This window comes from Rhyacophila brunnea, unplaced genomic scaffold (assembly GCF_057557595.1).
Source record: "Rhyacophila brunnea isolate RB1 unplaced genomic scaffold, BYU_Rbru_1.0 scaffold_12, whole genome shotgun sequence".
Taxonomy (NCBI): Eukaryota; Metazoa; Arthropoda; class Insecta; order Trichoptera; family Rhyacophilidae; genus Rhyacophila; species Rhyacophila brunnea.
In genome coordinates, this window is record NW_028232774.1 from 36,079,672 (window position 1) to 36,107,479 (window position 27,808).

At 33.9% G+C, this 27,808-nt stretch overlaps 1 protein-coding gene across 5 annotated transcripts in view; it reads left to right on the plus strand.

The window, feature by feature from the left end:
* The window catches only part of LOC147078104 (uncharacterized), a 265,519-nt gene that overhangs the window by 46,391 nt on the left and 191,320 nt on the right, over positions 1-27,808 (plus strand). For 3 of the 5 annotated variants that reach the window (XM_085961205.1, XM_085961208.1, XM_085961210.1), the window contains one exon: positions 12,306-12,392. The exons of the other annotated variants lie outside the window; for them this stretch is intronic. In XM_085961205.1, the coding sequence (XP_085817331.1) occupies positions 12,306-12,392 (87 nt within the window). The remainder of the gene's footprint in view (positions 1-12,305; positions 12,393-27,808) is intronic. 5 annotated transcript variants of the gene reach the window in all.

The following is a 27,808-nucleotide window of genomic DNA, read 5'->3' on the forward strand; positions in this document are numbered from 1 at the left end:
GTTTCCCATTTTCCTGAATCCCATTTCGACTCATGGTCGTTGGTCTCTGCGGTTTCCCATAAAATGTCATAGCGATTTGATTCTGTCAATTATTATAAGACGCACCTAGATTCACAGAACTCATAATAATATGGAAACAACACAATATGCATCTTATAATCCATGCATTACGGTAATACAAAATTATTTTTCTCAGGTAGGTAGTAGGTTCTCAGGAAATAAAAACTAGAATTGAGATCGCAAGGATCTCCTTTCTCAAAATGAGACGCCTCCTTAGCAATCGAGATCTTAACCTAGGTCTGAGACTGCGTATGGTACGTTGTTATGTGCTCTCAATTCTTTTCTATGGTATGGAAGTATGGGCGCTAAACCAAGAGATGTCACGGAGACTTGAAGCTTTCGAGATGTGGCTGTTTGGACGCATCCTCAAAATTCCTTGGACTTACCGGGTGACAAATGTTAAAGTTCTCAATCGAATGGGGAAGGACCGAGAAGTTCTACTTATTATCAAAACCAGGAAACTACAATACCTCGGCCACATTATGAGAGGACAAAAATACAGCATTCCCCAACTTGTCATTCAAGGAAAGATCAATGGGAAGCGTAGCAGAGGACGGCGCCACATTTCGTGGCTTTAGAACCTCCATGATTGGTACGAGTGCAGCTCCACCGAACTATTCCGGGTAGCAGACGACAAAGATAAGATCGCCTTGATGGTGGCCGACCTCCGCTAGGGGATGGCACAATAAGAAGAAGAAGGTAGTAGGTACCTGCCATATTATATTATTACACCCTTACTTTCCACTATTTTCCTCCAGTTTTCTCACTTTTGTATTCCTTCTTCAATCCGAAACAAGGAACCGTAAGTACTGTTCTGGCAAAAAAAAATATTTCAGAGTTTTACCTATCCAAAATTTATTACTATTAATCCAATTTAATGATTCCAATAATAATAATTGAAAAACTCAGTTTTCGACGCCTAACAAAGAAGTCTATATTAATTAGATCTTAAGGGTATTTTTTAAACTTGTATCTTATTTATAATTTCTATTATGTGTCAAGATTACAATGGTTGAAGTTAACTGCGCGTGTGATTCGCGGCGAATCGTCAGTCATTCATTCCTTTGGTGGGTAATAATTACACATTAAACAAAACACTCTTTTGTTGTAACGTCACTAATACTATGACTCGAGCGATCTAAAACCTTTTTTTTGTTAACTCATTCATGAATAAAACAATATTATAAACTATAACAATTTTAACACACATAACATAAAAATTTCATTACTTTCATTAGGTAACCTGTCATTTCATTTTTTTTTTATTAATTTGTACGCAAGATCCATTCAGGTAAATATCAGTAACTTATGTTTTTAAAAACGAGTGTTTAATAAACCTGATTGATATACAATATTGGATCATAAAAGTTGATAAACACTATAGCTGTCCAGTTCAACTGGGTCGATTTCGGCTTCAAACTAGATAGTTAAAAATGATGTAGGTAGTACCATTTATTTTCTACTATAAAAATACATAAATGCAAAGGTTGGCTAGATTGTTCATATGTTAAACACTAAATGTTCTTAGCTAGAAGCTAGATGAGACATATTAGCTGCAAAATACTACCGTTGTTAGTAAACCGCCAATTTCTTAGAATATTAATACTTTAGACGCTGAAGACGCACCTGCCGCGTAATGACCAGGCGGCCGATCGATGTAATTAACGTGCATTTTAAAGGTGGTAATCAAAAAATCATTATCAAGTCAGCAGCGAATGAGTTAAGTCTCGTTGTTTGATTTAATAAAACGCATTTTTTCTTCTTTTTTTTGTAGTAGGTACTTATTCCACTATAATAAAAAAATTGGGCCGGCTTAGTCCGCCTCAGAGGGACATTTTCAACTGAATATATTTTCAAAGCAGTATTTACAAAACAAAATCAAAAGCGACAGAAATAATCTAACAATAGGTATGTACATTGAAATTATCCGTCCAAAAATACTTTCTTAATAACAAATTAATTTAAAACAAACAACAATACAATGCAGTTCCACCATACATTGACAGTTAACAAAATAAAAGAAATATTAAGTTTCACTTTGAGAAAATACGACCGTAGTTTCTGGATGTATCAACTGCGTTTTGCTTCTGGTATTATAGACCACTGTTTTAAGGGCTATTCTAAACGTGGCTAAAATGTACTATGATGTACTATGAATCTATGATAACCGCTCACTACCGCCTTCTGAGGCGTTCCGACAGCCGCCCGCTTTCCATACGTCTCCTTTCGCGACCGGTACCTAAATCGTTCATACAAGCTAATTATAAATTTTTGGTGGCGCGGTCGGTAGCGCGTAAATAACGGCGTTTTAACCAAAGAATGGCCATGACACAACCCTAACAAAAATAGAATATACATCTAAGCCGGGTTGTGGTGCAAATCACCGGTCAGGTTGTTTGTTATTTTCAAATTTTATAGTGTTTTTCAATTTTGGTCGTCGTAAAGCCCTATTTCCTTGTTTGGTAGTCCATGATACCTCAGGATGTCTTCATGTCTTTAAAATGCTCACCACCCCTACTATAAAGTATACATTGAATGCACTTACACGTATACAAATAATTTCACGGCAATGTGCGCTTGTTTTCAAACTCCCTTTTTTATTTCACGCTTCGTCACCGTCAAACTCCTGATGACGGGCCTGAACCCGGCTGGAAGGGTTGTAATTACAGGTGAACATGTAAGATATAGGTACTTACTTAAAGAAAACAATTATACATATTAAATTAATAAACAAGTAAGTATATTATTCTGTTATTCTTCCGTATGAAAACTGGGCTGGTATGCTAATAATTTAACAATTCATTTCAGTTTTCATAAGATGAACAGAATCTTAGTTATTCGTTTGTGAAATAGGCATGATTATTGGATTATAATAAATTGATTCTAGTGGTGCTTGAAATGATCAGTAACACCTGCTGTAAAATAATAGTAGGTAGCTATCTACCTAGGCAATGTGGTTTATCATATTTTATCAAAAAAAAAAAATACTAGCAACTATCAGTATCAGATATATGTAAATCCCTGATTAGGAATCACGACTGTCGACATATTGTTTCATACGCAAAAGTGGGTTGAATCCGTTGGGCAGGCAATGTCTCAAGGATGAAACAGAAAGATTCAGACGAGTATCAATAGACATTAACGTAGGTGATTTCCAAAAAGCTGTAAGCTGTCGTACCGATAACAGCTGGTGGACAGATGTAAACGATTGTGGACGAGTGGGAGGAGGGGATGTAAAAATATCGAAAATTAGATGACATTTCTTGGAGTTAGCCAAAACCTATATTTGCTTAACGGTGGCGAAGGGTGACTTTTGGAAAGAGGTAGGCTGTGGAGATCAGAGAAAAGGAGCACACTTGTTAGGTATACTTATGGAAAATAAGAACATACCTACCTTATACAATTTTAGATAAAATTAATTTTAATATTTAAAAACAATATAGGTATATTTAGGTAGGTATATATGTGATTCAATGTTGTACTTAGATTTCTTTTATAAATTATCTTATTAAGTATTAATTATTTTGGACAATCTGCAGTCATAGACTTCGGCTTTCGAGCTTACAGTAAATTCAGTAGACGGGACTGAGGTCACGTGACTTGACGGTCATACAAAATAGATATATCAATTCCTAACGAAATAATCGTATAAATATAATACATACTTAGTTGAAGACAGATGGCGCAGCCGCATATTTTTTTTATTTATTCTTAATTCAATACTTGAAGATTCTGAGGATAGTTCTGTTTATTTTTGAAATTTATAATGTCTTTAGTCTATTTTTCTTAGAATGTATGTAGTATGGAGACTTTGCCACTACGGTATATAGGCTTAATAGTGCAGATGATAATGGCATAGCCGAGGTAAGGTAAGACCACCGATTGCGAGTGTATATGTTTTATACGGTGGGTATAAATAAAAGCAATATTTAGATTTGCAAAAAATAATGTCCCCAATGATTTGGCGGTCCCGACGTAGCATTACAAGCTGCGCGAGACTTTGGCGATAAAGAACTCACCCACCAACGATAAACAATTCAACGGATTTGTTTATTTTTTTGTTCGCCTCCCCACAAACTGCTATATCTACAATATAGGATTTCGATAATATGTATTTTTGCTCATGCTTATCGTCACTTGGTTGACAATACCTGCTCTATGTCTAGACTCTAGAGCACAGGTTCTCAAACTTATTTTGACCACCGCCCACTTTGAGATTTTAAAAAAATCTAGTGCCCCCCATATTTTTAACTTACCTTTTTACATTTGTTGCGTATATTAAAAACAGTTATTACAAAATATAATTTTTAAACATGCATTATTATATGGATAGGATAGTTAGGGTGTGACCCATATCCTATTTCTGAGATCTAAGAATGTTTCAATGAGAGGAAATAAAACTATTTAGAAGTATTTTTATTTACATTAAAAGAAGGCCTTGAATTTAAAACTTATCTAATGTGAAAGATAAATGGATAGGAATGGAATAGCCGCGATCGACCGAATTTTTTTGTATGAATTAACCATGGACTACGTACATGAAATATAAAGCTGCATCCACATTATTACATGCGTAAGCGACTCTAATTTAACCGTCTATATGGGACTTCAAGCATTTGAGTAGTAAATCGCATCCCAAGTGGTGTAGTGTCTAGATTCCGTCGGATTTTTATAGATAGAATTTTTCTGTCGTCGCCCCTCTAGATTTCCTTAACGCCCCCTAATTTTCATTGAACCATCTACTGCCCCCCTGAAAGCCTCCAGCGTCTACAAAGGGGCGTTATCGCCCACTTTGAGAAAGACTGCTCTAGAGTATAAATCAGTGGTTACCAAAGTTTTTGTTTAGAAGAAGTGTTTACATAGTTTGTAAAGTCTTGAGACCTCTTAGTATTATTAATTGTTGTTGCTGTTGACTGACTGAAAGTAATAAGATAATAATATACATTTTAGGCATAGGTATTGGTAACACCAAGGGAATCAAATAATGGGAAATGATTTGTCTTCTGAGTGAGGTTATAACAAAGCTTAAATCTCGAATGTAATTAAATACACTTACATAGATATCAGTAGCAACAGGTGGAGGTAGCCTGTTAAGATCCGCCATAAATAGTGCACAAGAAACTTTGTCATTCATTCGTATGTATTTGTTTTTATTGAACTAAGACTACAATATAATTTACAGATGGTGTTGGTAAGATTTAAAAATCAATTAAACCTTGCCTAACCAAACCATAATAGTTTTGGTATATTTGGGCGATACGACAAAATTGTGCAAACTTTTTCATTCATACTTAAGTATTTGTTTTCATTGGATTAAAAATACATAATATTAGATTTATTGTTGGTTTCCCAAACCAAACTATAATATATAAAAAGTATTATTTTATATATAAAATTATGTATTATTTAATGGCATAGCTTTACATATTTTATGACTTGATTTTCGCATGGTTTAATATTAATTATTTCAATAAAAACAAATACTTATGACTGACAATGTTTAATGTGCACTATTTATGGCGGATCTTAAGAGCCTACCTCCACCCTTCCCCACTGTGTTGGAATATTTTATTTCCAATAATAACGGTTGTACGATAATATGCATCGTCACGTTACGTACTTATCCATATGAAAACTAAAATTAGTATTTGTACGTAGTATAAAATAAATAAAAATAAAAATATAATAAAAAAGCATTTTTATTTCTTACAAACAAAAGTAAATGACAGTTAATTGACTATATCTAATGAATATATATATATTACCCCCGAAGAGGGGTTCTTACAAACCAAACAAACTAATTACATATCACTGTTTAAGACGTTATAAACATTATCTAATAGTATTATATACAAAATAAAAAATCTTAATATATATACATATATATATGTATTACACAAAAATGTAAAAATTAATAATAATTAATATTATATAAACTAGAAAATAACTAGATAATACAATCATAGATATATATATATATATATATATATATACATAATTAATATATTCATGGTTTATATATATAAACCATGAATATATTAATTATGTATATATATATATATATATATATCTATGATTGTATTATCTAGTTATTTTCTAGTTTATATAATATTAATTATTATTAATTTTTACATTTTTGTGTAATACATATATATGTATATAGATTAAGATTTTTTATTTTGTATATAATACTATTAGATAATGTTTATAACGTCTTAAACAGTGATATGTAATTAGTTTGTTTGGTTTGTAAGAACCCCTCTTCGGGTGAAGGCCTCCTCAAAAGAGTCCCACTGGACTCTGTTTTTACGTAGTACCAAAATAAAATGTAATTGAAACAATTAACGGTTTCGGAACCTTAAAAAATCTTCTCGTGTATATCTCACGTTCACCGTATTCCGCAAAGAAAGCGTGCGCGACTTCAGTTTTGAAGTCCGTTGCTTGCGGAACGAGTGGACCAAAAAATAAATAAACAAAAAAAACTTAAAAAATCCGCAGCAAAATGCGAAATCGGCAGGAACAGTGATATATGTGCAGCACGGCATATCAAAGGGGATCGCGAGACGATTTATATGCGTGTGACGTCACTGCGACGGACCGGGAAGAAGGAATTAATAAAATTTACCTTGATAAAAGTAAGCGAGTTCCGATGAAAAGATCCAAGATTGTATCGTGATGGCAATCGCCCTAATTTGCATGGTGGACATGATAAAGAAACCCAAACTAATTCTTTATAATCAGGCAATACATTTCAGAAGGGATTATTGTACATCGATCGGTTACCAAAGCGTGCACTGCGGACTACCTATTCAAGTTTTGTATTAACTAGAAATACCAATTAGCGGGGATGAAATCAACGTAGACATAGGTATGCTACCCTAGTACCCTGTGACTTTCTCGGCGGGAATTCTCGAGAATTTTTCAAGAATTTCCATCCCGAATCTCGAGAATTGAAATTTTTAACATTTCGGGAAATCCCGGATCTCGAGATTCTTTTCTCGGGATTTCTTTATTATCAAATATTAATTGAAAAAACGATTTTCTTTATGAAAAAAGTGAACAGAAAACATAAAACGTTCAAAGACTGATCGGGGCATTTAACACAATTAAGCCAACATCGACTCAAAATGAGCGCAATTTTTCAACATTAGGGAATTTTGTGTCTCAAAAGCGTACGCGATTGTCCGTCGCAGCCATTGACAGTCTGTGTTTTGTGAAATCCTATTTTTATAAGTAATGTTTTGAATTATTTTTGTTTTCCTACTTCTATTCGTATGTCTTCTTACTTAAATAAAAAAATGAACTTTTGAAATTTGTCTGTTTTTACACTGATTTTAGGATTTTTTACAAGTTTGAATTTTCTCGATATTTCGAGAATTCTTTTCTGGAAATCCTGAATCTCGGGAATTCAAAATTTCATCATTTTGGGAAATCCCGAATCTCGAGATTGAGATTTTTTCGGGAAATACCCTAGGTACGCTGCCCTGTGACATACCTAGGCAATGTGCCACTTTAAGTATAGCGCAAAATGCTGCCCCGTTATATTTTTAGCCTCTGATATTATACTTATACATAATATATTAAATATAATATGTAAACATTAACATTAACTGGTTACTTTGGTTAGTGCTTTTCAATTATATTTATATACCGTGAGCTTAACTACCTAACTTCTTGTTTATCAGTAAAAATGTATTTTCCATCTGTAGCGGAATGCAAACAAAAGATGTGCCATTTGTATATTATATTATTATTTTTTTTACTATGTTTATTGGTTTACGGACAAATTAATGTATGTTAGTCTGGATTAGGCCTTATCGATTCAACACGATGCCAATGCATTCTTTTAATACTTTTAGCAGAATTGAATTCATTTTCAGTTAATTCTGTTTTGTATGGAAAGTTATTTCGGAAGAAATCCGTAATCCAATCCACTATTATTGGTTGCTAGGGGGTGGTCCTAGCAACTAAATTATTAATATCATCATTATCAGCCGGGGTCAATCCACTGCTGGATGAAGGCCTCCCCAAGCTTTCTCCAACTCTCTCGGTCCTGTGTCGTTCGCTGCCACGTATTTCCGCCGAACTTTACCAGTTCGTCAACCCAGCGGCTTTTAGGGTGACCCTGTGGCCGTTTCGTACCCATTGGGTACCACTGGATGACGGCATTTGTCCAGCGGCCGTCCTTTCGGCGAGCAATGTGCCCCGCCCATCTCCATTTCAGCTGTTTGGCAACGTCTATTACATCGTGTACTCTTGTATGCTTCCTAACCCATTCGTTCCTCTTACGGTCCTTTCGCGTGATGCCCAACATGCACCTCTCCATGCCTCGCTGTCTGACTCTTAGCCTTATAAATTATTAATATATACGTGCGTAACTAAGGAAATCAAAATGAAATGTCAAAATGACATTTCAGTATTCTATATTTGTTTGTTTTTATTTACTTCATATCAATTATAAGTTTGAGCATATTGAGCATAATAATTCAACAGAAAATTTGAAAACATTGTATATAAAAAGTTCTTTTTATCTTGTAATTATTTATACCGTGAGCTTAACTACCCACCTACTTGTTTATCAGTAAAAATGGATTTTCCATCCGCAGCGGAATGCAAACAAAACATGTGCCATTTGTATATTATATTATTATTATTATTTTTTTACTATGTTTATTGGTTTAAGGACAAATTAATATATTATGTTAGTCTGAATTAGGCATTATCGATTCGCTAGCGGCAAGCCGAAAATACAGATTGAAATAAGTATAAGTATTTCTATGTCAATGTTAAGCCTAAATGGGTTTCTTGTAAATTGTACGTATTACAATTCACCGTGGTACAGTTCATCGTAAGCTGTCTTACCGAAAAACGATGACCGTATAGCATTGAAATAAAAAAAAACGTTATTTGTTGAGCATTACCGACAGAAATATTATAATTTTATTAGATTCAATAAGTACAATAGTTTGATAGTGACGACTTGACACTTACGGACACCTACCAGAATTATGTAGGTACAGAACGATATGATTGTATTTCTAATTTACTTATTTACATATTTTCTTCTGTGTTTTTACAACGTTTTTATTAGCTCGTATTCTTATTTGTCCGGTGGTTGCTTATCCGGTGCAAATCTTCCAATCGATTTTTAACTAACTTCCTGACTAGCAAGACATTTGAAACTTTTAGAATATATCAGAACACAATGCCAATGCATTCTTTCAATACTTTTAGCCATCTTTAAGGGAGGACATGCTCAGCGTAGGTCAAAATGGAGCTTTTATTCTATTTTCAAAGCATGATCCTGGACATTCCTTAAACGTTGTAGATAATCTATTTTTGTCCATGTCCGATCCTAATAAGATCATATTATTATGGGCCTCCACAAGGTGGAGGTTTTGTATTAACAGATTTTGTTTTTTACGAGAAATGGATGTCAGCCACCTGCTCAACCTGTTAGGTCCATACTCTGACTCATACATACATACACAAATTGAAAAACAATATGTGTACTTGCCAGACCCAGGATTCGAACCTGGATAACCTGTCATCGTGGGTGTATATAGTTACAGATTATACGATATGATTGTATTTCTAATTTACTTATTTTACATATTATTTTCTTCTGTGCCCTGGGCTCTGGGCTCTGGGCTCTGGGCTTCTGGGCTCCAACATTACCTCTTAAAATGAAATGTCCCTAGAGCTCTCTGACCGACTGAGAAGTGGAAATGCAGCGTACTTTGCGCTGAGTCGTCTGTTCAGGTCCAAAATGCTGTCCATCAAAACGAAATTCCGGGTGTATAACGTGGTCATCAAGCCAATCGTCATGTATGGATGTGAAACGTGGGGTTTAACAGAAAAACAAGAAAAGGCGCTCCAAGTGTTTGAAAACAGAATCCTTCGGAGAATACTTGGACCCGTCAATGAGAACCACCGGTGGCGCATCCGCACAAACGCTGAGCTCTTCGACCGATACCAACCTAGAATCACTAATATTCTGAGGTCAAGAAGGCTCAGATGGGCGGGCCACGTTGTACGATCTGAAAGATCTAGAACTCTCTATAGGATTTACAAAGGCACACCAGCTGGCACTCGACCTCTTGGCCGCCCTCGACGGAGATGGGTGGACAACATTCAAAGGGATGCGGAAAGGCTGGGGATAGTCAACTGGGAAGAGAGAGCGCTGGACAGAGATGCCTGGAGAAACGTTGTGCAGTCGGCCATGGACCTGAACGGCCCCTAGCGCCAGTTTAATAATAATAATAATTTTCTTCTGTATTTTTATAACGTTTTTTTAAGTGTTTTATTTAGACATGTACTTATTTGATCTCAATAATACACGGCCCATCTATTTCCGATACAACATTTCACGGTGAACTGTGCTACGGCCAACTGCATACGCACTTACAAATTTATGGACACGCAATGAATAAATCAATGACATTTCTATAAATTTGGCATTTCAACCCTAGACCTGCTTTGAACAAACCGACGCATGCGCAGAAGACACTATCGTGATCTATCGTCCGCCTCCAATATGTATAAATAAATAGCATAAGCAAATAAACAAATAAAACAAACTCGACACACAACAGAAAGAAACTGAATCAATACGGTATCCCAAAACTGTGTTCCGTTTCGGCGAAAAAACAAAGGATGGAATTTCATTAGTGAGAAGTTGAGACAGGAATCTGTTCTAGGAAAATGGTTACTACTGGGTACCTTATTTTTATTCGATTCGTTTGAATGATGACAGTCAACTTTTCCCGAAATCAAAAATAATAATCCAAGCATAATCGTGAAGGGATACTATATACCAACTATTATTGCCGCGTTTAGTGACGTACTGATTTTGATTGTTGTTTTTATTTTTTTGTAGTACGTATTCCACTTTTAATCGATAGATTAGGACCGGTTTCGTCCGCCTCAGAGGGACATTTTCAACTGAATACATTTTTTCAAAACAATATTTATCAAACAAAATCCTAAGCGACAGAAATAATATAACAATAGGTGCATAAATTATCCGTCCAATAATACCTTCCCGATAACAGCGGCGGACGAAACCGGTCCTAATCTATTGATTAAAAGTAGAATAAGTACTACAAAAAAATTGCGTTTTATTAAATAAAAACAACAATACAGTGCAGTTCCACCATGAATTGACAGTTAACAAAATAAAAGAAATTACTGATTTTAAGGCCCCCTACGATACAACAATGAACAATTTCTTATCCATGAAATCCACCATAAAATATGTAGGTACCTATATAATAATATTTTCAATTTCTGCATTTTGCAACGCATAATCTGTCTACTCACATGGGACATCACTGATTTTAACAGTGTTGAATGATAGTCAAGTATTTTTTCTGTATGTAATCTGAATCGATATTATTAAGGAAATAAAATCTTCTATTTGTTAGAAATATAAGTAGATACTTAATTACGTCTTTTTATAGATCGTAGAATAATTTAATTACTTTATGACTGGTTTGGAGGCCCCCTTTTAATTTTCCGACGAATTGATTGCATAATTTGCGTCAAAGGAAATCGCCGCTGCTAACCATTGAAATCACTGAAATCATCATCGATTAACATAATTTATGGTCAAATAAATTATGTTAATTATCGTGAAATTTAATGAGTTTGCCAGCAACTTGTTTCCAATGTGGACACGGCATAATGCCGGGTCCACACCGAAAACAAGTCGCGCGACAACTCGTTAAATTTTACGATAAGCATGATAATTATCGTAAAATTTAACGAGTTGTCGCGCGACTTGTTTGCCGGTGTGGCCGCACTTTAAGACGGCAATAAAATAATAAATTAGCAAGTAACTGCTATTATTTGTATTTTTTCTATAAGTAACGTTTCAGATTTATTCTTAAAGTTTTATATTATTTGTGTATTTAGATCAGTGTTTCCCAACCGCTGGTTCGCAGTAACTTTCTGGCGGTCCACACATATAAACCAACTGCTATACCATGTCTTTTACGTCACAGCGCTGCACGTGCGTATACTGTTACGTCACGTAGTTTTTACGCATTGGTACTATAACACCACGTGCTCTTTGCGTTTTGACTCGTCATATAAAATATGGCAATTCTCCTATCTCCAACCTTCGCCGTTGATATGACGTAAATAACGTCAAACGATTATTCTTTATGTGTTTGATACCTAAGTGCATCTGCGCTTGAGAATATTTTGATTGAAATAAACTAAATAGGCATTTTTCCATCCAGAAAACCGAAGTGGCGAACGCAGGGACCAAAATCTGCAAGATTTGAAATCGCAGATCTAATACTTCTAGCTACTCGTACTTCTGAACCGTAAATATTTAGTTGAATTTATTACGATTGAAATTATGAAAATTTATATTTGAATGAATTTATGAATAGTGAACTACAGAAATTACATTATGAACGTGGGGCATATTTTGTGCATTACTGGACAACAATCATTTTTTTTTGTGATTTTACCGAGGCTTTGACTGCGACTCGCTGTCAAATCGCCTCTTCTCTTCTAGAAGGGGATCCGTCGATCAGGTCCTCACTCCTTTTCTGTTAAATAACTTTACAATTTTGCCTAGCTCTTCCGTCTTACCCACTGCCAGGACACCTTTCAATTCGTCGACATTCTCATAGATATCCGCAATTCGCAACTGTACTCTGTGAAGTCCATATTTAGGGCATCGTAGTGCTATATGTACAATGTCCTCTAAAACATGACATTCATCGCAGAGTTGCAATTCTTCCCATGAGGATATCAAATCTTTTGCCCATTGTGTGCCCTGTTCTTAGCCTCAGTATTAACTTAAGTTCAAACAATCATTTTGAATAGTATATTTCGCTGAGATCACAAACTGTTTGCCTGCAGCGCTAAAAGACAAACTTTTGTGAGAATTATAACGATTTTCTTTGCTTGTATTATTTGGCATTCATTAAAGAGCATTTTGAGTCGGATTTAAAGTCGCGCATTAATTGACTATGTATGTCACCGTCTAAAAGACAAATCGCATTTTCTTCAAGATCACGCCGCGAACCTCTAATTTTGATCGATTTACAATGCTTTGAGATCACTGTAACGAGAGAATGCCTGATCTGATCGGAACTATTCTGGTGTCAATTTGTGCCTAAATAACCAAACTAATTAATACATTAACAAAAATTTCATTTCTATCTACAAAAAATTACTGCGCCAAATAAGGAACAAAAACTTGATGAAGCTAGTAGTAGCAATTCTGGCAGACAGTTTTAAAATTGGTGGACCGAAATGTATGGCGTAAAATTGAAAAAAAGTGATAAATTTACATGTGTGCTATATTCGTGGTGGTAGGTATCTAGAACATCATCATTTTTAATAGAATTTTTAAAAACTATTGTTTCGTTATAACTGCTCGGCACGTCAGACAGTTGAAAAATAATATTTGGGAAATTTTGGCACGCGTACGTAAAAAGGTTCGCTTACCCTGGTCTATGTCATCCGGGATTTTTCAAAATGGTCCAAGGGATTTGAATGATAAAAAAGGTTGAGAATCACATGGTTGCATGGAAGCTATATCAGGAGTAAATATTTGTGACGTAAAAAATCGTCTTAATGATTAGTAGGTACATTAATGTATTGGAAATGAGATAAAACTTTCCATGGCGACTATAATAATCATTTGCGATAGTAATTTTGCTTGCTTGTGACTTGATTAAAGACAGTGCCTATCGTTGGCTCGCGCTGAGAGTCGAAACTGAAACTTTTTTATGCTTGTAAGTAGCTGCTAATAATAATTTATTATCGTGAATGGCCAATGAAACTTGATATGTATAAGAGATTATTTTGCATAATGTGCTGACCGACCACATGCATAGTGATTTTTTTGTAACTTACTAACAATTAAAAAAAATGCAATGCATTCGCCTGCTCTGTAATCGAAATGTTTTATTTATTACCGACATATTAACTAAGTGCATATATAACACTATGTAGCTTTATTTAAATAAAAAAATATTCGATTTGAAATTAATTGATTTCTTTTGTCAGTGTATAGTATACCTACGTATGATCTATTACTTATGATGACCTGCCGTTTTTGTCTCCGTAACTAGACATTATAAAAACATGTAAATTACCATTTTTGTTTTTGATAAACCTACAAAGAGTGTGGATTATATGGACACAATTTATTTACAATGAATGGTTTCAAAACAGTCACCCGACCAATTGGTTACTTGTTCTGGATCAAACACGCGTTGAAAAAGCAACATATCGTCTCTGTTCTGGCAGAACACACTAACTGGAGAATACTAGTTTTGAGTAATTTGTCTTTGAAGTTGTTAAAATGTTTGAAAATGGTCTATCATGTGAGTTTATTAAGTAATCGTAAAAAGGGTGACTTTAAAATAAAGACTGTTTATTTATTAAGAAGGTTTCCTGACGCTAAAGTTTGAAATAAGGAACATTTTGGTATAACTAACTCAATGTCATTTTTTCGAATTAGTGTCTTCTGCCAGAATAATGACGATATTATGTTTTGTGCCCAGCTGCGGTTTCATAGTCGGTTACTTCAGGGTAAGTACGATTTAAAATAGTTAATAGAAATAATCACAAACATACAAATGACAGTTAGTACTTACATAATTGTATAGATGAGATATCACACGTATAGTACCTACCCATAACCAAACGTTAAAACAAACTGATAGGCTACCATGTCATTTTTGTCACCATGTTTAAATTCAATTTCAGGGATTCCCAATATTTTTCTATGCCCCACACCTCAAGGTAGGTAGGTATATTTGATGAATTTTGGTCAATGAATTAAATGATATGTTAGTTCCAACAAGGTGCAATAGTATGCCATATAGCTCATGAGTCATGACACAGCCAACTTATTGAGAGTTCAATTAAAAATATATAGCTTTTATTTAATAACCCTTGACTTGTCATGTATCATTCAATTTTACACGTTGTCTTACTGTTATTGTGTTGTACCTATTCTTTTATTATTATTATTGTTTACCTATTTATAAACTCGCCACCTAATTTTTCTATGTAATATACGATCAAAGAGCGGAATGCAGAAACATTTGTCATAACTAAAATTTCCTTAGCAGAAAACACTATGCAGAAACATTGTCCTTAGTTAAGATCATGTTGTCTTTGGTTCACCTAGTCTTAAAGCTTCGTTCGTTTTTTCTATTGAAAATAATACCATATTTAAAAATTCTCTTTCCTATAGTTTAGGTAAATTATTTTGTAATTGTTAACCGATGACAAAAATATGACAACTGCACTTTATAAATGCAATAGCTATAAATACATATAAATATTTAATTATAATACTCTTATGTTTCCGTTATAAGTCATTATACGTGATTCCACAGGCACCGTAAAATATTTTTTTAACATGGTAACACTAGCGTCAAGTGTCATTTTTATCTGGCATCTTGTATTTCTGCGGGCTGGCGTATAAAAAGTAAAATAATTTTCTTCAAGTACATGGCAAACGAATTAACACTATCTATATATACATATTGAGACAAATTGTGAAATGAATTTGAGTGTATGGACTGTTTTTTAGACACATGGTTAAGGATTCCTTAACTCTATACTCAGTATAGTCTATAGTTAAGTCATGCTTTTCGGCAACTTATCCTTAAGATCGAAATGTTGGATTCTGCATGGCGCTGTTAGTAATAATAAAAAAAATTGATGCACATTACAAAATAATATACGTAACACAACAGTGTCTACTTATTTTGCTTCAAAGATACATTTGTCAAAAAATTAGTAATATATTCTTTCAGTTCTTCATTATCTGACATTCATATTATTAAGAATACAGTAGGTATATAATTTCCGTATTTATCACCCTTCCTAAAATTCCATTTTGCATCTCAAGTTGGGAACTCCTGATCTGGGTAGGTCCTTAGCTTTAAATATAAACATACTTATTCCTTACCTATCACCGTATTCTATAATATGTAGGTAATATAATATAATAAACAAAGTCTATACGTGGACAATAGATATACTAACTACGTCACTAATGTAGAAGTAAATGTGTTTTTTTTTCAATTTAAACTTTGGCTCACCTCCGCATTGCAGGTAGGTAGGTGTAGCGAGTCTTAGTTGCATGGGAATGGATTGCCCCTCCTGGAATCGAACTATAACCTCTTGTTCAAAGCACCGTGACGTCTACGCTTGGCTACCTCGCCAACTTGCAACTCTCAAACATTTTTGATTTCCTTTCTCCAAGATAGCCACTCCGTAAGATTGTTACGTTTTACAATTACTATTGTATTGTACATTTTATTCATTCTTTTTAGCATATTGTGGACATTACAAATTATAAGTTTGAGACGTTCACAACATGACATAAAACATTTATATAAAGAAAAGTAACAAAAACGATAAAAATTTAAATATAGAAAGAGAACATGATATAAACATACAAAAGCAGTGAAAATACAATTATATATCTATAGAAGTTCATAGAAGTACACCGAGTTTGCTAAATAGTCCTTATTTAAAGAATTATTAAAATTGCGTCGACCTAAACTCACTCTCACGCAAGTGGAATATATCAACACCCGAAGCAATTTGGTTGAACATAGTTATCGCCCTCCTAATTGGCATAAGGTACTAGTGGCAGGTTGGTTCTGCACCTTGGGAGAATAAACAACTGTATTGCGACCTCATCGCGAATTTGACAAGTCCCACTATTTATAGTCAGGCCGTGATACGTAACTGTAAACGTCTGTGATAGTGCTCCGGTCTATTTTGAGCTCTGGTTATGTCGGCCTTTTTTAAAAACATATGCTCAAAGTGGTACAAAATTTTCTAAACATTTGGCAATTCAAGCGAAGTAGCGGTTATAACTGTAACTTTGCAATCGTTGTTTACTATCAAATATTTTTATTAAATTATTTCATTCTTACCTCATTCTTCATGCATAGTTTTATGTATTACGTTGCCAATGAACTATATTTTTTTTATATCACTTATAGTGTCATAAAAAGTTGAAATAGGAAGGAAAAGTTTGATATTCTCTGAATTCTTAAAAAAACGAATAAGTACTTAAGAATATATTACAACAGAATAATTGCATTGGAACTTCAACTGACGAAATAAGCGAACATTTTTGACTAACATACATTGTTCAAAATTAATTGAAATCACAGTTTGTATATATTTTTATTATTTACCAATAAACTTAGAGATCTACTGAAAGCTATTTCACCGTGTATCGGCTGTTTAACTTTAATGGATAGCGAAAAATATGGTGTATATAACTATATGCGCAGGCTTACCTCAAGTGACAGGTCGCATCTGTCATTCGCGATCTACATTAGCCGAATAACTATGATATCTTTAGAAACATTTGAAATATTTATAACAATAATTATTATCGATTAAATTATCGACGACGGTAATATTTATTTACTTCCGTAAACGCACTAAGTATATACCAATTTATAATAATAATACATATCATCATCATCAGCCGGGGTCAATCCACTGCTGGATGAAGGCCTCCCCAAGCTTCTTCCAACTCTCTCGGTCCTGTGTCGTTCGCTGCCACGTATTTCCGCCGAACTTTACCAGTTCGTCAATCAAGCGGCTTTTAGGGCTACCCTGTGGCCGTTTTGTGCCTCTTGGGTACCACTGGATGACGGCATTAATTGACCAGCGGCCGTCCTTTCGGCGAGCAATGTGCTCCTGCTGTTTCCATTTCAGCTGTTTGGCAACGTCTATTACATCGCGTACTCCTATCTACTTCGTAACCCATTCGTTTCTCTTACGGTCCTTTCGCGTGATACCCAACATACACCTCTCCATGCCTCGTTGTGCGACTCTTAGCCTTTGGACATCTCTCGTCTCACGTCTCGCAGCCATACGTGAGCACGGGTAGCACACATCGGTTGAACACCCTACGCTTAAGGCATAATAGTAGGTCACTCTTGAAGATACTATTCAGACGTCCGAAAGCACTCCATCCTAGCTTTGTTCTGCCTTCATAATACATATAAAAATATATAAACTAGTATATTATCTTATTTAACAGGTGTATGTACCGTATTTTTAATGGGCCAAATAATTCTTTATTTAATGTTTACATTAACTATTTATTCGATTCCAGGTCAGCACACAATATTTAAGTGGTTTTCTCAAAGTTAAGGTGTTTGTGATTGTTCACCTTGTACGAAATAGCAAGGACATGGTTATTAATAATTCTAAAAAAAATAGTTCAAATAAGTAGGTACAAGGTAAACAATCACAAACACCTTGACTTTGAGAAAACCAGATAAATATTGTGTCCTGACCTGGAATCGAACCCAGAACTCTCGGGTGGAAGGCAAGGGCCTTACGCACTGCACCACTAGAGTCGCCATATATAATATAATATATATGAACTATTATGACCTGGAACCCCCCCCCTCCCGTTCACGCTTGTGGTTATGTATTGGGGGATTAAATTTCTAATTCTCTCTTACTTATTCAATACTTTTAGCATTATTTGGGAAAGATAGGACCGTCAGAATTCAGATTAGGTCAAAAAATACATAGGTACCTATACTATGGTAAAAACGGGACACGAAATGCTGAATCAATCATAAACTCTGTTGAAAATTTAACCAAATACTTTTTACTATAATATTATAACGTAAATATAATTTATAAAGTCTAATGCACGTGTTGACAAAATAATATGTCACCACGGTCATCTGATGTACCAAATTTGGCTACAATTTAGTTAGTAATAAAAGTCACCTGCGGCACAATTTTCTCTACTGGTATTAAAAATTATTTTATAAAGAGCTTCCGTATTCTATCGATATGTATAGATAGATCGTTCCAAGTCCCTTGGCATTAAAATTCAGAATGTTATACTTATTATTTAATTACTTACCTACTTAGTAAAATATGACGTAATTTTTGTTAGGTATGTATTTTTCATTTTTTATTTGACTTTTGCCATATTATATTATTAAAAAAATAAGTTTTCATTTGGGGGTGCGGCAATTTTAGGTTGCCACCCGGGCGACAGACACTCTTGGCGCATCCTTGTAGGATCTAGGACGATTTGGCGCCGCGACAACTGGACGCCACGCAGTTCGAAATTAAATAGACGTTATGTACTTAAAGGTACTAAAAATATTTAATAATATTATTTATATTTAAATTATTATATTATGATTTAATAGTTGGTGAGAATTTAAAATATACACACGTAAATAATGATTTAATCGTGCATATGTTTAAGTTCCAACGAAAAAAGAGTTTTTTTATTTTATATAAAGCCTTAGGCATAGTAATTCACAATCCGCAATAAGAAAAACATTATTTTAAGACTAAAATAAATAAAAACTACTAAGTAATAGATAGAAACTGATTAAAATTCCTCGTCTACGTTCTGTATACGTGTCTACGACAGTGCGGCGTCAAATTGTCCTGGCGTCCAGTCCTCCCATTCCCTCCCTGGATAAGCTCGCAAAAATAACCCAAATTCTTTATTTTTGACCTTCATCAAGTCGTGAACGTTTTTCACATAAAACCACTATCAATATTTAAAAATAGGTGAAGATTTATGATGAATTATATTGATTGTTGGAAGTACCTACGTTAAATTTCAATGTTTTTAAAAATTATCTTCTCACGCGCTTCAATAAATGACGTTTCCAGTCAATCTGTCATCGTTATGCAAGATACGGATTTTTATGAAGATTAAAAGAAATATTTTATTACTATCTTGAAATGTGTTCAGTGATAAGATTACATACCTACACCGATAATTTTCGATGATAAGTAACCTTTCATCTTAAAAACTCTATTTAAAAAAAAAAAACAAAATAAGTGACAATGATGTGATTAAAATAAATCAACAAGTTTGGACTACGGGTACAATGAGTTTTATTAGTTTTTAGAGCGCTCCCCACTAGAACGTTTGGCCATAGTCCATTATCAAGATTCAATAATTATTTACATATCTCTAAGTAAATCATAAATATAGTTACTAGTAGGTACCTATATTAATATTTTTCAACAGCATCCCTACAAACAAAAGCCACCACACGCCACTGTTATGTACAAATTTTCTACAGCATCTAATACTATTAATACGTTAAGGCGATACGTCAGTGAAACGGAAAATAATTTTCAACTATAGCGCGACGAAATTTTGGACTCGCTGGCACTCGGAGACCGAACGTCGAGGTGTCAATACGTCAATTTGTTTCGTGATGGCGACGGAGGTATTAATTCTTATATCGTGTAAAGATGACTAAAAACGTTACCCATTTACTTTAAAAAGAAAACATGTGAATGAATAATTTATTATTGTTACTAATAGAACAATAAACAGAACATTAAATGGACGCATGTTGGATTTATATTATGAAAAATTATATTTCGGTCGGTATGCGTCATTTGCATCCGCGACCCGCAATCCATGCATCGCCTAGCCACGATCTTTTTAGACCATGCCATAACATACCTACTACGTTCTTATATAATGCCGCCTTGTCGATATTTTAGCATTTTCACTTCGATTTTTGCAGTCCCGTAATTACTTTAATTTGACTCGTGTCTCAATAACATTTTCATTTCCTTTTTTTAGATTTATTCAGTAGAGTGATTACTAAATATTTTTAAAAATAAATCGACATTGTCACTACAACATTCGCTGCCACCTCATAGTTATATTAAAAAACTGTATTCGAGAAATATTTGTTAGCCATTTGACAGATCCATTAGGTTATTGCTCAAGCGAAAAATAATATAACTTCTTTATAACTTATAAGTAAGCTTCTAGGATTCATCATGCGACAATCCAAACCATTCAAGAATCCTAATGTATTACGTACACTCTACGTCTCATTAGTGCGTAGCATTCTTGAATATGGGTCGATTATCTGGTGTCCTTATGAGGTTTCCTATAAGCTTATTTTAGAACGCGTCCAGAAGAAATTTCTTCGATGTCTTTATTTTAAAACATTTAACTATTTTCCTTTCGATAATTCGTCAGATGATTATTTTCCGACTGCCTTTCTACAAGGCATGCTTACTTTTCACTCTCTTGAATCTCGTCGGTCTCTTCTGCTGTTGAAACACTTTTGCCTGTTATCGCGAGGGATGGTTTCCAATCCCGGTGTCCTAATGAATTTGAATTTCCATGCGCCTGTCAATTACCTACGTGGTCGCAGTCATGATTTATTCTGGATTGGAACCGTTTCCTCGCGTCAAGCCTATCAGGCACCATTAGCGAGGGGTGCAAGACTAGTAAATGCGCTCCCTAAAGACATAGACATTTTCAATGATGTACTTTGCATTTTATTTTTGAAACTGTATTTTTCTGTATAAAATTGTATATTTTCCGTTCTCAAAAATTATATTTTTCTGTATTAAGGGGGGACATGCTCGTCGAAGGTCAAAATTGAGTTTTTATTGTATTTTCAAACCATGATCCTGGACACTCCTTAAACGTTGTAGATAATCTATTTATATAATTTTGAAGCCTTATTATCCTTTATAGTTATTTTAAACATTTGATGACTGCATGAAGTATTTTTGTTACATAAAATAGTATTCTTTTAAACCTCTCGCTCTAATGTTTTAGAATATAGTCATATTTCGGTACAGAACTGTGCAGTGGTGTTAAGATTTTTAACATTTATTAATTTTTAAACGCATTTATAAAACCATTAGTATAATTTATTACGAGATAATTTTTGTAAAATATTCACGATAAAAAATTATTTTTATGATCTCTGTGATCCCAAATTTGACAAGAATTAGGCATTTTATTATTCAAAAAATCGGCAAGATTAACACATTTGAAGATGATTCTAAAGATACTTATTATAAGCTATGTCTTTGACCATTCAAGTGTGATAAAAATCTTATGAATAATGATTGCTTTATAATAATTATTGACCTAAGAATAAGGTAGTGTTTTTTTGAAATACGCCATTTCTTTTGTCATTCTCTAGTGGTTAAGCTACAACATACGGCCGTAGCCATAAAATGACAAACTATAATTAAAGTAGGGAGTAAAATTATGTTAACGCGCGTGTTTGAACATGTACCTAACCGAATTTTTTTTTATTTTTTTTTAAACGGTACATGTTCAAACACGCGCGTCAATATCATTTTACTCCCTACTTTAATTATAGTTTGTCATTTTATGGCTACGGCCGTATGTTGTAGCTTAACCACTGGGGAATGACAAAAGAAATGGCGTATTTCAAAAAAACACTACCTTATTCTTAGGTCAATAATTATTATAAAGCAATCATTATTCATAAGATGTTTATCACACTTGAATGGTCAAAGACATAGCTTATAATAAATATCTTTAGAATCATCTTGAAATGTGTTAATCTTGCCGATTTTTTGAATAATAAAATGCCTAATTCTTGTCAAATTTGGGATCACAGAGATTATCAATATAATTTTTTATCGTGAATATTTTACAAAAATTATCTCGTAATAAATTATGCTAATGGTTTTATAAATGCGTTTAAAAATTAATAAATGTAAAAAATCTTAACACCACTGCACAGTTCTGTACCGAAATATGACTATATTCTAAAACATTAGAGCGAGAGGTTTAAAAGAATACTATTTTATGTAACAAAAATACTTCATGCAGTCATAAAATGTTTAAAATAACTATAAAGGATAATAAGGCTTCAAAATTATATAAATAGATTATCTACAACGTTTAAGGAGTGTCCAGGATCATGGTTTGAATATACAATAAAAACTCAATTTTGACCTTCGACGAGCATGTCCCCCCTTAAATTATACTTAAGTATGTTTTGATTATATATATATATTTTTTTTGTTATTATTTATATATTTCTTTTTCTATATTCTCTTCTCTCTTGTGAGGGTAATGTTTGACTTATAATGTAAATCTCATGTTGTGTACGTCTTGAATTTAGATTTGTTATGTCCACAATGTTTTGTATTCTTAAATAAATAAATAAATAAATAACCATTTTTACGGCGAACAATCTAAACGTCCAAAAATTAAAAATGTCCTCGCAAAAGTAACCAATCAGCAAGGAAATAATATCAAACTGACATTAGAGCGAAATTCTACCCTAAAGCAAAAACCATGCTGCCATCTTAAATACCTATTACATTGAGTAACCAAGTACCCTAAGTCAAAGCTTACCTATCATTATTATATTAAAATCCACCATTATCAGTAGACATAAAATAATAATTTTATAATTTAAAATTTTTTAATGATTATGATCTTTTGTGGTTTTAACTTCGGATGTGGCTGAGATGAATTTTACCCTTGACTAATATCAGAACAAATTAGTTGCGCTTGTTATAATATTGTATGTACCTATTGAAAATAAATGTATATTTTTTAAATAATATATTAAATATTATAATTTGATAATATTCTATAACTTCATCTGTGATGTATTCTATTTGAAATTTTCTGCAATATTGACTTTATAATCTTGTAGTAGGTACATAATATAAACATTCTGGTGAACTAAAAATACATATTTAATGCACAATGCTCTTATAGTTTATTAAATGTCAAACACCAACACCATACCAATTATTGTCGTCACCATCAGCTCCAAAACTCGAAATGGAAAAGTTTACTAACCAGAGCGGTCGACCATTTTCTGACGATATTAACAGTTATCAAATTTAAAAAAATAAGTCTGCTAAACTTTTTGTTATGTAGCCCGTCTAGCTCAGACAGTCAAATAATTTTTTTCTACGAGACAGCGATAATTTTACTGAATGGACAAACCGGAACGGCGCTCCGGCGCATTCCGGTCCATTTTCAGCCCTGATCGGTTCCACAATCCGGTTTGGATCTTGGTATATGTTAAAAACTGCGTGTTTGACAGGTAAACTACAGTAAAATCATTTAGACCACTTTACAGGAGAGCCAAAATAATGATTTTTCGGACACAATTTTTAAATGGGTACCCAAGAAGACTTTTAAAGTTTACTTCCAAAGACATTTTTTTTATTTTCTTTTCTTTTACTATTAAATACTGTTATTTATCTTGTTATCAAGGACAAAAACTTATTTTCACCAAATTTGGACTTACCGTAGTACAGGCGTACAGGAAATAGTACTTGAAAAACATATGCAGCGACCTTGTCAATTAAACATTATTTAGTTAGGTAGGTACCGAAGTAATATTATCTGGATGCGAAATTATTATCACTCGATGTTATTATCAGTGCAACATTATCACTTATCAGTTACTAGGTCAACATTTATTTTAGTAATAGGTACTGCCATACTACGAGTACGTTCATGCTATTTCATAGATATTACTAGTTTACTTAATATATTGTACATACATAATTTAATAACTTCTGAGAATATATATTATAACCAATAGAAAAAATCTTTTTGAAAAAAGTAAGACACCCCGCAAGAATCGAACCTGCATATCTCGGGTATCGCGCCCACGCACATATACCACTATGCTAAAGAAGTCATACTTAATTGCGACAAATTTTATCTAATGGATTTTAATCCTCTCTGAAACGTTTCCCAAACTGACTTTGTACAGTAGTGCGGAGTCAGAGAGATTATTTCTACTCGCTGGTAAATCTAAAAAAACATGGATATGTCTCTTATGGAGTCGCCCAAAGAGAAAATAAATAAAAACAAACAAATCTCACAGGTGCTATACGCAACGGTGATTATCAATAACGTAAATAATGCAACCGATTCGTAATAAAATTTTAAAAGGGGGCTCTATACCTACAGTTCAAATCGGTCATAAAGTTAAGCAACCTTTAAAAAAATAAAAGAGTTCTAAAAGCTCTGCTTAGAACTGAAAATATTTATAATAAGTATGTGGGTATTGTCATTTCCCTCCATTTTTGAAAGTGGTAAGATGCTGTCACTTTGTTTCTTTGTATGGTTTTTTGTCTGGATTCGGGATTTGGAGGTGGATAAATAACATACCGGAATTGTGATCAGAAACGACGAGTTTTATTAAGGTTAATATATACCAATGGTTACATTTTTTATAATTTCTTTTATACGTAGCGCGAGTTAACAATGTTTACTGTCTGGCAGTCGGCCGTGTATTGTCCGCCATTTTATATTTTGCTCCCAGTGAGAAGTGTTGTCGAAAACGGCGACAATGGCGACGTTGTAGATATTTTTAAACGGCCGGGATTTACAGCATTGCCGGCTTTATTATTATTTATTTTCGTAATCAACACTTACTATGTGCCGATTTGGGCCTCTCCAGATTCACAGAGACATCCCCAAATGGGGACCATTTGGGAATGTAACAGTATGTAATAACAACCTTTTGTTTTTAATAATACCTGTAAACTTGTAATTCTTTTTGTTTTTTCTAGTAGGTATAATAAATTTAGATTTCTCTACAATTGCCCAACTATCATTCAACAATACGAAAATAACTGTTGTTTCGTGGGAGTAGACAGGTCATATGTTAGTTAGAGAACGAAAATTAAAGCATATTTTCGAATATTATACATCTTTGATAGTAGATACGAGTTGCCACCTGACCCATTAATAGTAGGTATATAATACATTTCAAAAATTTCTATAACGTATAAGTACTACTATGTAGCGGCGAAGGGTGGAGGTAGGCTTTTAAGATCTGACATAAATTGTGTACACAAAACTTTATCGGTCATACGTATTTGTTTTCATTGAACTTTGGCAAACTCTTGGACCAAAAGAGCCAAATGTGGGTAGCACAATGGTTAAAAGTTTTTTCGAGAGCCATACCTACATATATTTTTTATAAATATGATTTATTTAAGTGAATTAATTACATGTTATAATTGTTTATTTATAAGTGAAGAAGACTTCCCGAATAAAACTATTGTAAATATATGTTTTTTTATTTTTGAAAATAATATACACTTTATGCAGAATATAAATTATTCACAATTTTCACGCATTCCTTAAAACTAATGTGAACAATGATCTTCCTCGCATTTCTTTGGACAGTCTCTGTATGTTTGGTATGTAGCTTGGAAACCTAACCTAAACTTACCTAACGAATAATCCAGTATATCGGCTATTTTCATTCAATTTATTTGCTGCTGGCTTCCTGTATGTACCTAAAGTGTAAACCGACAAGAACCGTTTTTTTTATTTAGACATGAATTTTATGTCAGAGGTTGGACGGTCTTTTTTAATATGCGACCATGGCTCCAACATCTTGAAACGGGCTCCCAGACCAGGATCTTGGGCGGCCCCCCCTACCTATCGCTATGGTTAAAGGCAGTCTGACGCTCTCCGGTATTGTTTTTCAAATGGTGTTCGAGGTCAAATAAAATTCAGTGTAAGTTAGCGGTTTTTTAACACATTGAATGAGCCGGGTCTAGGACGATTTGGCACCGGACTACTAGACGCCACGGAATTCGAAAATAAATATACGTTAGGTACTTATAGGTACTTTTAAAATAATATTCAATATTATTATTTATATTTAAATGATTATATTATGATTTAATAGAGTTGTTGAGAATGTAAATATGCAGACGTAGACAATTATTTAATCGTGCATATGTTTAAGTTCTAACGAAAAAAGAGTTTTTTATTATATATAAAGCCTTAGGCATGGTAATTCTCAATCCGCGATAAAGAATACATTATGTTAAGAGTAAAATGAATTCAAACTACTAAGTAGTAGGTAGAAACTGATTAAAATACCTCGTCTACGTTCTGTATACGTGTCTACGACAGTGCGGCGTCTAATTGTCCGGAGGCCAGTCGTCTCATTCCCCCCTGAGCCCGGGCCCCTAGACTAGATCCCTGTCAGCCCTCCCCTTGTGGGGGCCATGTTTACGACCATTTATTTCCGATACAACATTTCACGGTAAAGTATGATACGGCGAACTTGATACGTACAAGTTTCCGGACACGGGTTCAAAATCCGTCAGTGCGTCGAGTAAAACGCGCCATAATTATTAGTGTAGTGGCCGAATTTGCCATATTAATTTGATGAATGAAAAAAACTTGTTCGTGTTTGAAAACAAGACCCGGGAATAAGAACTTGTCGGCGCGTCAATCGAGTTAATCTTATTTTGAGTAGGTAAATATGCAAAAAGTCAATCAATCTTCGACTTCCGTCAGCCTGAGGTTGAGCAAAGTCTGGCCGTAAATTATACGAAGCCACCGTGCATAATTGCAATTTCATTTTTATATAATATCAGCTATTCAGTAGCGTTCAAAAGATTCTATTATTTAATTAAAATGTACAAATCTTAAGGCTACACTTCAGCTGGGGCACGGTCTTAAACGATCGTGACTACGCGACGCTAACGACGCGTGCATAACAAAACATAATTTGTCATAAAAATTCAACATGCGTCCATTAAGAATTAATTCCCCAGACGCCATCACAAAACAAATTGACGTGTTCACAGCTCGACTTTCGCTCTCCGATTGGCAGCCAGTCTGAAATTTCATCGCACCTATAGTTGAAAATTATTTGCCGTTTCTCTGAAGTATGCTCTTAAGGCTGTACCTCAGTCGAGGCACGGTCTAAAAAGATCGTGGTTAGGCGATGCGTGGATTGCGGGTCGCGGGTGCAAATTACGCAAGCCGAACGAAATATAATTTGTCAAAAAATTCAACAAGCATCCTTTTTATGTTATGTTTATTATTATATTCGAAATTATAATAGTATATCCATTGACATGTTTTCTTTTTTAAGTACATACGTAAAGTTTTTTAGTCATCTTTACACGATTTAAG